General features: G+C 46.3%; 2 protein-coding genes across 2 annotated transcripts; one reads left to right on the top strand and one right to left on the bottom strand.

Annotated features, from left to right (window-relative positions):
- The first annotated feature begins 1,064 nt into the window (after nucleotides 1–1,064).
- On the top strand, nucleotides 1,065–3,921 carry LOC100835991. The gene is made up of 3 exons (XM_024456316.1): nucleotides 1,065–1,202; nucleotides 2,055–2,348; nucleotides 3,174–3,921. The coding sequence occupies exons 2-3, from the start codon at nucleotides 2,087–2,089 to the stop codon at nucleotides 3,785–3,787; spliced, it is 876 nt and encodes a 291-aa protein (XP_024312084.1). The 5' UTR covers nucleotides 1,065–1,202; nucleotides 2,055–2,086; the 3' UTR covers nucleotides 3,788–3,921.
- A 2,302-nt stretch (nucleotides 3,922–6,223) lies between these two features.
- Nucleotides 6,224–7,663, bottom strand: LOC112269383. Its single transcript, XM_024456059.1, has 2 exons — nucleotides 6,995–7,663; nucleotides 6,224–6,871 (listed from the first exon to the last, which is right to left on the bottom strand). The coding sequence occupies exons 1-2, from the start codon at nucleotides 7,661–7,663 to the stop codon at nucleotides 6,224–6,226; spliced, it is 1,317 nt and encodes a 438-aa protein (XP_024311827.1).
- Nucleotides 7,664–12,782: the final 5,119 nt, after the last annotated feature.

The following is a 12,782-nucleotide window of genomic DNA, read 5'->3' as shown; positions in this document are numbered from 1 at the left end:
CAACGCTGCCTCGCGTTCCAGTTGAGGCTAGTTGGGCGTGCGGAGAGTGCAGCTGGATGTGGTCTGTTTTCTTTGTACTAGTTCATTTTCAAGGTTTAAAATGTTTTGTAGATCAAATCGTCAGTCTGATTTATATTCCGTTTTTACCGTTTGCTTCGTAGCGACGATAGCTTTAAATTTAGATCCGATTTTGATATGTTTTGCCAAACTTTTTTTCGGGCACTTAAGTTACCAATTGATAATGCGAAAATTACCATCCTACTTTAAAAAAGTTGGCATGTCGTAATAGGGTGGCAACTTCATTAATTATTGACGGGTAGTTTTCATGCATAAGTTACCATTCTATTTATACGAAGTTGCCATGTGGTAACTTGGTATCAACAGTGTGTCAACTTCATATATTATCGAGTGGTAACTTTTGAGATTGATTTTTTCTGTCGAACATACCAATATGCATGAAGTTATCACGTGGTAACTTGTTACTAACTCGGTGATACTTTTGTATATTATTTGATGGTAACTTTAGTGGACAAATTATCAGCCTATTTTGCTTGAACTTACCGCATGGTTATTTGTTACTAACACGATAGTAACTTCATGCATTATTGGCTGGTAAGTTGTAGGCTGGAAAAAAATATTGTTTGAACATACCAATATGGGATATAGTTTCGAAGATCTAGTCGAAACAAACCTAACCGTAAAAACGGATCATAAAACAGGTACACATTTTCAGAGATAAGACATTTTGAAATTTGAAATCTCAAAAAATATAGATGATGCTATCAAATTTGTTCATTAATGCATGCATGTAGATTGTCACCATGTTGTTTCAAGTATAGGCGGGAGATGAAATTTGCGCATTAGCACTTGAAATATATGGTTTGCTTTAAAAAAAACAAGCCCGAAGGCCGAAGCTCCTCTGCTAACCAAAACGGCCCGAGGCTACAGAAGATTTTGGAATCGGAGAGCTGGCGAGCACCAAAGGTCGAGGTAACTTCCCGAACATCCGTTTGCCTCCGCTTCGTGCTTTCCTCTCTTCCTTAGTTCCTTGCGCGGCGCAGCTTGTCCACCACTTCACGGAAAATCCCGCCAACGAGAAGTATTTATTTATCCGGCGCTCGCCTCCGGTGTGGTCTTCCGTAGCTTCTACTCAACCGCCGCCCAGCCCTGAGTCCAAGTCCCCCGAAACTTCGGCGCGCCAGGTACGTAACTGTCCTGCCGCTTCGTCCAATTCCTGCAAATTTTCATGGTAATTTCGCTTTAGTTCGCAAAAAGGATTCGCATGCGTGGTGTGATGACTTATAGGTAGTTTCTGGGATTTGTTTGCCTGGTTGAAAATGTTCCTCGGGGCTGAATTGGTCGCAACTGTCACCAGGTGTATAAATTTGGGGTGTTTGTGCTCGGAGAATCATAGCCAAACCCTAGAAATCTTATTGCTTGTGGCCGAATTGCGTTTGTTTTTTTTCGCGTGGGGTTGGGGTTTCTGAAATTAGGATGGCTCGATTGGATTTTACGACTAGGGGCAGCGATTTAGCTGGGATTGGAGGGGAAAATTTAACCGAGTTGCAGTTGAGGGAGACTGAAGTTGCGAGCTTCGATCGTGCTGCTGGGAAGGAGAATCTGATTGGATTTCTTCCAAGTTGCCTTTTGACGACAAGGCTGTTGCACGCAAGTTAGCTCCACCGTATTTAGAACGCAAGAAAAGTATCTTGTCCATACATCACCAAGGACATCATGTCTATCGAGGAGATGGAGAAGAGTGCATAGGGAATCGTCTGACAACTCATTGGATCTGAATGTCCAGTTTTTGGTGCTAGCCACTGAATACTCGTTAGGTATAGTCTCAAATATTTTAGACCAGAGGCCTTTACGGCCCAGCTTTACGGCAAGCAGATGTTCAATGAAATCAAATATGTATGAACATCGTAACAGAAAAAGGGTTAGGGTGAAAGATTTTGGTTCGCGGGGAGTAGGGTGCAAGACACACCGATGGGCTATTAGGGCCAAGGGAGAGGCTTCCTCTGGGGAATCTTACCTGACAATATCTAATGCAGGTGATGCGTTTAGCAACAACAGGCATCCAATAATGTCGATGAGTTATGATGGGGATCAAAGTGAGGATCGGCAAAGTGAGGAGGTTCAATCAGCATACAAAAAGTTCAGTGGCGGTGATGAGGACATGATAAGGGGTTTTGTAAATTTGGATGACAATGAAGAGCAAAATGAAGAAAATGAATGGAGTTGGGTGCCCCAAAATGATGATCCTCTTGCTGAAACAATTTCTTCACTTGAGACAGCACAAGAAGTTCTTGAAAGATTCTTCAAGAAAAATGAAGTTCTTGAAAGTGGTAATTCTTTTTATCCATTGACAATATTACTCGCTCTCCTGTTAATTTGATTTAGACTGCTGGGTAGTAATCACTAGGTACCTTGTCCCCTTTGTGCGTGTGAACTATCTTAGACAAAACTGTGATAGCTTGTGTGGTATAATGCTTTGGAAGTGCTTAAAACCATTGATTTCTGTTGGAACATAAGCATTGCTGAGCAGTGTCATAGTAATCAGATCGCATAAAAAGTCTGCTAATGTTTACCTGGTAGTTTACTACTAATTTAAGGCCAGTAAGTAGTCTGTCCAGTTTTATGTGATAATGGTTAGTTACAGCTCCCACTCCTGCAATACATTTATTTCTTTTTCAGTGTTGCATTTATGTAGTATACTTGTCAAACAGACAAACACTCGTTATTTTTGCTAGCTGAATGAATGGTACACGCCAATGTTAATGTTAATGTGTAATTGCTTTTGTTTCAAACTTTGAATTGATCGTAGTGGTTTCTGAGCATATACTTGAGCATCAGCATCATTGACAGAGTTTATAACATAATCTTTTATCGAACTTTTCACAACATTGTTAGGTTTAGGAATTATGTAAATGAAAATGCTTGCGCTTCAAAATTGTTCTTGTGGCCAGTTCATGTTCTGACGAATCACTTAGCTCTTGCATCTCTTGGTTGTAACGGGAACTGTGTCATTCTTGTTCATAATAGGTTATGCCATGGTATCTCATGATTCCAACAATGCTCTCATTTTTTTAGCTTCATTTTGTTATTGCCTATGCTTGTGTGAACCTACCTGTAACGTATAACTGCTATGTTTTGCCTGTATTCTTGTTCAGAACTTGGCCAGGAGTTTGGGGCTGAGGATTCGCGTGATGATAACAGAAAGCCTGATATAGGTCTTGATGCATTGGTAATGAATAAGAAAATGGAATATCTTGAACAGAAACTGAAAGAAGCGTCAGATACTATCACAGAGAAGGAACTACGATTATCCAATCTTGAAGTACTTATAAGTAGTGCACATATACCAACGATGCAAATGGCACCGATCGATATTGATCAGCTAGAGGTGGAGCTTGAGCACCACCTTCAGGAGAAAATAGAAGCCGAGATTCAGTGTCTGGTCATGGTGAAGGCAAGACAAAGTTGGGTAATCCAGGCTGAGGATCAGATCGCCTTGGAGGAGCACAAGTTCTCTGCCAGGGAGGACACAAGAGTTTTGCTCAAGCTTCGAGACACTGAGAACAAGATCCTCATGCTGAAAGAGAAGGTAGACAGATTGGAGGCACATGAGAAGGAGCTCTCTGGGACAACGGAAGTCCTGAGGATGCAGAGCAGAACCTTCAAAATTGGCCTCTTTGGCCTCCTGCAGCTGATAATGTTGTGTCTTTCCCTGAAGATGTTCGTCGGGCAAGATTCGATCCGCTTTGGTGATGTTGTACCAACATGATGATTTAGAGGTGTTTGTTGTAGTCTGTAAATTGAGTCTATTCGAATTAGGTCTAACTTCAGTACAGTGAAGCTGCTGCATTGTGTGTTGTATACATCCGTGACTACGTGTGTGCTGTAAATTACATTCGTATAGATTTGGGTTTGGCTGACTAAGCTTATTGGCTGTTTCTGTCTACTGAATGGTGTCATGTCAGCATTAGTTTTCGTTTAGAACGAGAAAAGTTTCCTTCTGATTTTGATTTGTTCAGATGCTAATTGAAGTTGAAGAATCAACTATGTCTAGTAGAGTGGAGGGGGTGAGCAGGAGACTTCTACGCCATAACAAAACAACTATGTGATGACAGCGGTAAAACCATATCTGATCCAATTCTACCAAACTAAAAACACAAACCAATCAATTTGCAAGAAAGTAAAGTGCAAAATATAAACAGGTAGAGAGAAGAGATTTTTTGTTCAGAGTTTAGATCTTTGACAGGATTCTAGTATTCTACGCCGACGCTTGGTCATGTAAACAAACTCACCACCTTATAATATCCTTGAGATAGGACACGAAGTCCATGATCAATTTCTCAGGGTGAATTTTTCACGCTTAGAGCATCTTTAGCAGTGCCCCTACTCAATTTTTAAGAGCTAAGGTAACAAAAAAACGTTTTCAGCAGCCCCTACTCAAACCCCTAAAGTAGGAAGGTATCTGCATTTTCCTTCTTGGCCCTCATTCCTGGGGCTCCCGAGCCAGCCCCTACCTCTGTCCACGTAAGCTTTTCTTCTCTCTCGTGTCTTCTTCCTCGCACGTCTCCTGCCCGACTCCAACCGCCCCCCTCCCTCGACCCCCAGCATCAGCGTCGCCCTGCCCCGCGCCGCTCCGCCTTGCCCCGTAGCGCCGCGCCTCACTTTGCCCGCCGCTGCTCCCCCTTGCCCCGCAGCCCCTCTCCCGCCTCGCTCTTCCCGCAGCCGCCACTCCGCCTTGCCCCCCGGCCCACAGCCTCGCGCGCCGTCACCCTTGGTCCCACTACCTTTGCCGCCCACGGCCAGGATCGGGTAGAGGCCACTTGATATGGCCATGGCGCTGCCACAGTGGGGAAGAAGATGAGGCCGCTCGATGGGGAAGAAGATGAGATTTAGGGCCATGACCCATTGACAAGTATGTCCCATCTATCAGTGTAAGAGCAAAATAAAATAGGGGCTGAGATTTTAAGGGCCAAAACTCGAGATAAAATATGGGCCAAAATTTTAGAGAGAAGCCCTTAAACAACAAGTATGAGCCATGTTTTAGGGGCCACGGCTGAAAATGCTCTTATACTTGGCGTTTTAACATCTCAGAAGATTTCCAAGCCCTCCAGCGGGTTAGGAGACACAACACCCTCCAAAGGTCACAAAAGGGGGCTAGGCTTAATGGTGAAGAGCCGCTTTGTCCAGATTATGGCCTCTTTCCCAAGGTTAAAAGTCCAGTTCTAGAGTTTAAGAACATAAACACACCAATCTAGCATACGCCTAACCATACATACGTATGTGGTAAACGTTTGACCACAATTATATGACAAGGTGTATGAATTGAGATGTAAATACGTATGTGGTAAACGGTCTGACCACAATTATATGACAAGGTGTATGAATTGAGATGTAAATACGTATGTGGTAAACGTCTGACCACAATTATATGACAAGGTGTATGAATTGAGATGTAAATACGTATGTGGTAAACGTCTGACCACAATTATATGACAAGGTGTATGAATTGAGATGTAAATACGTATGTGGTAAACGTCTGACCACAATTATATGACAAGGTGTATGAATTGAGAAGTAATATCATTGTATTTGTTTTGAAAGAAATATTGTATGCTATATGTTTTTACTAATTTAATAAACATACTTATTTAATAAACATATAAAAGTCAAAAGTATAAGTATAGTCAAAGGTGTATATATTGTATACCATAAAAGGTCAAAGGAGAAAATGCCTCAACAGCTAGCGCTATAGAAGTCGGATTAATTGCTCTAGTCAACCAGTACCATCAGTATGCAGAGGAGAAAAATGCGTGAACAGTAACAGCAGCAGCTGAATAAGAACTCTGGAAAAAAAACAAATTATATAATTCCTGACACCAATGTCAGGGGAATTCGTCAGCTCCTAGATCCCCCGATATTAAGATACGCGAAACAAGACTTGACAGTACTTTGGCTACTTGTACAGAAAAACAGTAAGATGCATTTTACCAGCATCTATCTACCTGCCATCGATGGACTGAGTATTACAGTTCGAAGCAATATCGATCTCAAACACTGGCAGACTAAACACTGGAACAGAGCAACTAAAATGACAGTGACACACTAGATAAGAATAAGATAGGACGACGACAGTAGCAAATGCACCGACTTTAAAGCAAACCAGTACCTTGGGGAAGGCTGGCAAGCTAGGGTTTAGCTCTCCCTTTCATTCTTCACCGGGCATCTCGTTAAGGTCAAAATCCAGGGGCTCACCCCTGGGCGCTGCCGCCGGTACCGAGGCAGCAGCAGCCACGACGGCTTCCGCTGCCGCTGCTTGCACGGCGGCTTCTGCAGCCGGGACGGCTTCCCCGGCCGCTGCATCCATGGCGGCTCTGGCTTCGGCCGCGTCCGCCCGCACCTTGTCCGCGATCCAGTGCCTGCGCATGTGGCCACCGAGCGCCTGGCCGGTGCGGAAGACGAGCTCGCACCGGGAGCACGGGTGCACCGCGGGCGGCGCCAGCAGTATCGGCTCCTTGGGCGGCGGCGGCAGGTTCGTCATGCTCCGGCGCCCGCTGTTGGTGGTACCAGTACCAGCGGTGTTTGCGTTGCTCGCCCTGAGGCTCTGCTGCGCCGCGCGGGCGACGGCGAGCTGGGCGACCAGCTGTTGGTGCTGCGGCCCGTCGGCGCCGTACTTGTTGGCTCTGTTGTGGCTCGCCATGTGGCCGCCGAGCGCTTGGTAGGTGGGGAATTTCTTGTCGCACCTCGGGCACACGAACCTCCGGGTCGACGCCGGCGACGGTATGCGCGGCCTCGTTGGCGTCCGGAGGAAGGATTCTGTCGCCCGCGACGGCTGCGGATCGTGAGGAGCTGGAGCCTGGAGTTGGATAATATCTTGGAGTCGGAGCTTCTTCATTGGCTTCATCGCATTGGCATCGGAGAGGACGAGCTTGCCCTTCTTGACCTCGGAGGACGATGCGGCGGCGGCGGCCTTCTTGGCCTGCTCGATCGCCGCCGCCAGGGAGGACTCCGTGATGATGCCGAACGTATGCTCCATTGGCGGCGCAGAGCACTTGTCAGCTTGCTGCACCTGCAACGCGGCGCCGCCAGAGACATGGGCGCCTGGCATCATAGGCAGCAACGCCGACGCGCCGGCGGCGCCAGAGACATGGTCGTCTGGTACCATAGGCTGCTCGACTTCCGGTTCCGGCGCGTCGGCGTCGAGCATGGCGACGTCCTGGACCCCGGCGACATGTTCAGCTGGTAGCCGATCGGCTTGTTGTACGATATCGTGCTCAGAAACGGCCGCGGGCGCAATCTGGTGCTCAGCAACGGGGACAAGCATCTCCTCTTCTGATTCATCATCCCCGGGGCCGCGCTCCTCCTGCCCGGACAGCTGCACGAGAATCATCGCGGCCTCCTCGTCCTCGCTGCAGAAGGACGACTCCAAGTCCAGCGCCGTCGTCACGGACGAGGACGACGCGGCGCTCCCGGCGGCGCCTGCGGATGCCAGTGGCAGGCGCCCGCGCTTGCCCGTCACGGTCCAATTGACCGAGAGCTCAGCAGCAGCCTGAGCCTGGACGTCCTTCCGCGGCGCCACTTTCATCGGCGGATTATTCGCCGCCGCCGCCTCAGCCGCCTGGAGGTGGTAGGCCTTTCGCGCGGCCATGATCAAGGTGCTAGTGCTGGTTGTGGTGGTGACCTGAGTAAATCAGTAAATTACTGCTCAATTAGGAGAGTAATTAAGTGGGGTTAATGGCGGTGATGTGCGTGGGCTTACTCCTTGGCTGGGTGTGGTTGTATTGAACGACTGATCCGTTTCAAGGAGCCCGGCTAATTAAACCTCTATCTTTGTGATCCTCCTTTAAGCCGCAAACAAGAAACCGAAGCGAGCAATGCAAGACTACCGGACAGACTGGAATTATGTATCTGAGAATCTTAAAAGTCTCCCGTCTCAGTGCTCAGTACAATTCCTTCGATCTCCTTCTTCACCCTGGAAAAGGGCAAGATAGGAAAGTGGTCAATCAGATACGAGTATTATAAATAAATTTTGTAATTAATTAGTACTCCTAAACAAGCACCACAAGAGTCCGTATGAATTGGATGCACATTTTAGTTGGAACAAAAGGCATAAATTACGAGCCTTGTTGGTAAAGGGGAAAAAAACCAGCTAAACAACGAAAACACATCTCCAGCTCCATTGGGATCGGAGGATGGGTGCCTGGGTGGTAAAAGAACTAAAATTCACCTACTACTATATTGATCTTCCAGTGAAGTCAAGGCAATGTGAAAAGGAAAGTTTCATGCACCGAGGTGACAGGTGTGATCCTCTTGCAGCCTTTTCAGCCAAAAGAATAACAAAAACCCAGAGAGATAAGAGCTGGTTGTACTAGCTCGTAAATTAAATGTGCACCGTCACTAGCATCGGCAATGAGGATTTCTATGATGCTTTTGTAGGAAGGAAACCGAACGGAATTTTTGTGGATCTGCATCTCGTGCAATTATATTAGGAAGAAAATCATGAAGCAGGGAAAGATTTGATCCAGACGCTTATTGCAAAGCTATGCTATATGTAAACATGTAATCGAGTCACAGATCCACCGTGAATAAACGATGAGATCAAGCGAGCAGATCCTGGAAGTAGAAAACTAATCCGCATTGAAGTAGTGAGAAGAAAACAAGCAAATGCTAGCTCAGGTTTAAGAAGTAAAACAGATGGACACATAAAGCCCTACCATACTGGATCCAACCCAAAAGAAGAAAAAAGCGCAGCTGAAAAGATCCTCCTGGGTCCAACCCAAACTGAAAGAAGAGACAGGCAAAAATAAAAGGGAGCAAAATCTCGTCGCCAAACCACATGAATGGGGACTAAAATAAGACCAAACAGTAGAGATAGGCCAGGGAACAAAGAACAAACCTCACCAAATCCCAAGAAAACTGTTGTTCTGTCCGTATCAATAGATCCAGGAGACGGGAGCATGGAATTTAGCGCAAAACTAAAAGAAAAGAAAAGAGGGGCTCATTAAGCAAATTGAAGATGAGATCGAGCTGAGGGTAAAAAGGAACAAGATCCTAACAAAATAGAACGCCCATGCATATTGAATACATGACAACTCTATATTATTTTTCTGCTGATGATAATCAGTAAAAACACGAGCCAGTAAGCGGAAGAGAGAAGGGATTGATCAAACCACGCACACAAGAAAGAAAGAAACCAAAAGGTAGTATCATCATGTCATAGCAGATTCAGAGATTTTCATCCAACACCTCGCGTATGTAGGGAGGGAGGGGGAGAGAGAGAGAGGGGGAGGGGGGGGGCACGGAAGGGAGGAGAAAATTAATCTCACCTCGAGAGAAGAACAACTCTAGCTAAAACCCCATGAACGACGACAAGGGGAGAAGGAACAGTTGTGTTGATAGTAATTATGAGAATGACTATGACGAGGCAGGCGATTGAGAGGGTGAGGCTAGCTATAAGGGGTCTGATATCTCTGGATTGGTTGGTAAGCTCACCTCCTCTCCTCTCCACAACGTGTGGGGACTAGCAGTATCTGCGAGGGATCTACTTATAGTAGAGAACACAAAAGAGAGTGTTATTTGCGAGAGAGCTACTTATAGTAAAGTATATTCTGGTTTCATGCATTTTCAAAAGGGGTTTTATTATTTGCGGGGCTGTTATTTGAAAAGGTGTAACAAAAGGTTATATGAGGAAAGGTAATTCTAATTGATCGCATTTCTTTGAAAAGCATTGAAGACGTACCAAGTATTAGTGTGATATCTTCCCCTGGATATGCCGCCAAGCAGTACATCTGTAATCATTGTGGTGAAATTATTGTGGTTATTTCAACCATTAACTCCGTATCTACAAAAAGAAATACGATTACAGGCAAATCGAGTCCCATAATGTTATTCCTTCTTTACACACCACAATATTATTGCTTGTGAAGCAACATATCTTGACCAATAAATTATCAACCGTGACAGCCGTTGACACGCTCAATTCTAACAACGAATTACCAGAACAAAACGAGGTTAAGGCATACGTATTAAGGTGCAAGCGTAACAAAATGTCGCGGCGTACCTAACAGAAAATATTAGGGTTTTCTTCGGACATGAGTGGTAGGCGGAGAGTAATTACCAATGTCATGTGGATATGTGCCACAAGGGAGATATGAAACGTCTAGAGTAAAATACGCTCGCGGTCCTAATTCTTTCGTGAAGATGTCAAGTTGATCCCAAATCTATGAAAATGCACGTCTAAGTCCTAAAACTATTTTAAGTGGTTCATCAGAGGTCCTATGTGTGTTTGCCACTCTCTAACCGGTTGACGTGGCGGTTTGACCAATGCCACATCAGCCTAGGCCCACCCATTAGGTAACCACGTCTGGTGTAATCTTTCAGAAACCTCCCCGGACGTTACAACACAACAGAGGGAGAGGGAAGATGGCCTTGCCAACCAGCCAGCTGCTGCTGCTAATCCTCGTCCTCCTTCAGGCCGTCGGCCGCGCGGCCACTCCGCAGCCCCCGTTCACCCTTGAAGGCTATCAGGTCAGATTGAATGGGCGTAGCTCGTGGCCGGCGAGGAACTCGTGGGATTGCAGAGCGGGTAGAACTGGCATAGCTCGCGGGCGCATGCATTTCCATGCACAAACAACAGCAACATGCCTCGACCCGCCTCCAGCTCCGCGCCGTGCGGCTCGCTTGGCTCCTCCCGCGTCGACGCGTCGTCCTCCAACAACGGGACACCCTCTCCTCCTGCATCGATCCGTCGGTGGGTGCCCGACAGGCGACAACGACATGGTACCTCCAAATAAACTGCCTCGGCCCGGAAATTCCAGACCCAACCGTACCCGACGGCGCGCCCCTGTCTCCGGCCACTACCGGTAGCCCGTGACCTCCCTGGGACCCTCGGCACACCGCAGATTCCTATACCCAATTTCCCACGGGAATCAAGGCCAGAGGCGCTGCCCGAATCTTGGCAGTCACCAAACGCCATCACCGCGATTGAAGCCGATGTCGCGGCGATGCGTGCTGCCGCCGCTGCAATTGGAGCCACCGCACTCCTCTTGGTCCTCCTCTCAAAGCCCGGCAGCCTCGTGGGCTCAGAGGCGGCGCGGACGACTAGTACAGAGGCCGTGCGTCATTCAGGCTGCGGGGTGGGGGCGGTCGGCGACCGGAGACGGTGGTGTGCTGGAGGAGGACGAAGACAACAAAGTGGAGGGGGCTTAGTTCTGGTTGCAGGGACACGAGGATAGGCTTTGGATTTGGGGATAGAGCGAGGGACTGCAGGCGGAGAAGAAGAGACAAGTCCGGGTCTTATTTGCAAATTTACCATTAGACGTGGTTACCCGATGAGTGGGTCCTAGCTGACGTGGCATTGGTCAAACCGCCACGTCAACCGGTCAGAGAGTGGCAAACACACATAGGACCTTCGATGAACCACTTAAAATTGATTTAGGACTCGGACGTGCATTTTCATAGATTTGGGACTAACTTGACACCTTTATGAAAGAATTAGGACCACGAGTGTATTCTACTCAAACGTCTATAATTAACCATGAAGTTTAATAAGATGGCAGGAGGAGAGGAAAGAGCATGCATGTCAACTAGCTGCATTTGGCGTGTCCTTGGGAATCAACCATCACATGCACATATTACTTTCCACGAAGAAGTAGTCAAGCTCCTTCAAAAGATCAAGAATGGAACATCTGATTTAAGAAAAAATGCAGTCAAGCAAACCAAAATATTAGTCTAAAAGCTAGTTGTAATGTAAATGAGCACGCATATGAATCCTTGCTATTTAGTTCAATATGTGTATAAATAACACTAGCTGGTTATTTGTGCATTGCTACATGTGTACGACAACTCTGTGTATAAACCATTAATTCAAGTTTTTTTCTCACACATCCCCATCGTACGGCATCGTACTCTCCCTCAATGTCACAATTATCCACCGTAACCCATAAGACAGAGTAGCATCTTTCTTCTCTTTCCATCCATTCATTAGCTATACCTCTAGCTCTGCCACCGATCCAAGATCGCTTCGGGTTGTTGTTATCTCACCTTGCGTCGCTCAATAGCTAGTCACATGTGTGTGCGCCTTTTACCACTCCCTTCCTGCACAATTTTGACCCAATCCTTGTCGCCTTTGGCACCTTTTTACACATGCATATACTCTACATCCATTTCCACCACATCTACACCTTCTCGCCAAGGTTCCCATTGCCTCTAACGATGAATGATGGCCCATTAAGACACACACCTTAATATGACATTTGAGGGGGAAGGGCAAGGGACATTCATTAAAGGTCAATGTTCATTCCGTGCGTTTGATGAAGGAAGACATGCAGAAAGATTTACCTCTGACTCCGCATGGAGTACACCTCCGCTGCGGCTTCCACTCCACTATCCGCCTGCCTACACACTATGTGTGAACATTCGTTACTTCCAGAGTAAATTTCACGAAGACAGAAATGAACAACAATAAAAAAAAACGTCCTATCGAGGGGAAATACAATTGCTCTAACCATTGCATTGGTGGAGTTAGATGAGAAGAGCAAGATGAGGTGCACAAAGAGAAAGTATATGCCAGAAGTAGATTTTTCATTTCCTATTTCCTATTGGGACCAACAACCAGTCAAGCTTCTATAGCAGATTGAAATGGAACATTTGCTTTGAAAAGAAAGCATTCAACCAAATCAAGTAGTCCGTTAATTTCAAAGTTACAACTCATGGAAGCTAAGAAGTGATGTATATATGTGAGCATTTGTATATGCATGCAACTTCAT

The sequence above is a fragment of the Brachypodium distachyon genome, chromosome 5, assembly GCF_000005505.3.
Source record: "Brachypodium distachyon strain Bd21 chromosome 5, Brachypodium_distachyon_v3.0, whole genome shotgun sequence".
Taxonomy (NCBI): domain Eukaryota; kingdom Viridiplantae; phylum Streptophyta; class Magnoliopsida; order Poales; family Poaceae; genus Brachypodium; species Brachypodium distachyon.
The sequence above is the reverse complement of the archived record's forward strand: the minus strand, read 5'-3'. Positions and strand labels throughout refer to the sequence as shown.

What these genes read in the sequence shown, in the direction of transcription:
- LOC112269383 (XM_024456059.1), bottom strand. Translation starts at nt 7,663, where the DNA reads ATGGCCGCGCGAAAGGCCTACCACCTCCAGGCGGCTGAGGCGGCGGCG. An exon ending in TGGCGGCGGCGATCGAGCAG is followed by an intron (nt 6,872 to 6,994) that starts GCCAAGAAGGCC and finishes ATCCAACTCCAG; the next exon opens with GCTCCAGCTCCTCACGATCC.
- LOC100835991 (XM_024456316.1), top strand. Translation starts at nt 2,087, where the DNA reads ATGTCGATGAGTTATGATGGGGATCAAAGTGAGGATCGGCAAAGTGAG. An exon ending in AAATGAAGTTCTTGAAAGTG is followed by an intron (nt 2,349 to 3,173) that starts GTAATTCTTTTT and finishes ATTCTTGTTCAG; the next exon opens with AACTTGGCCAGGAGTTTGGG.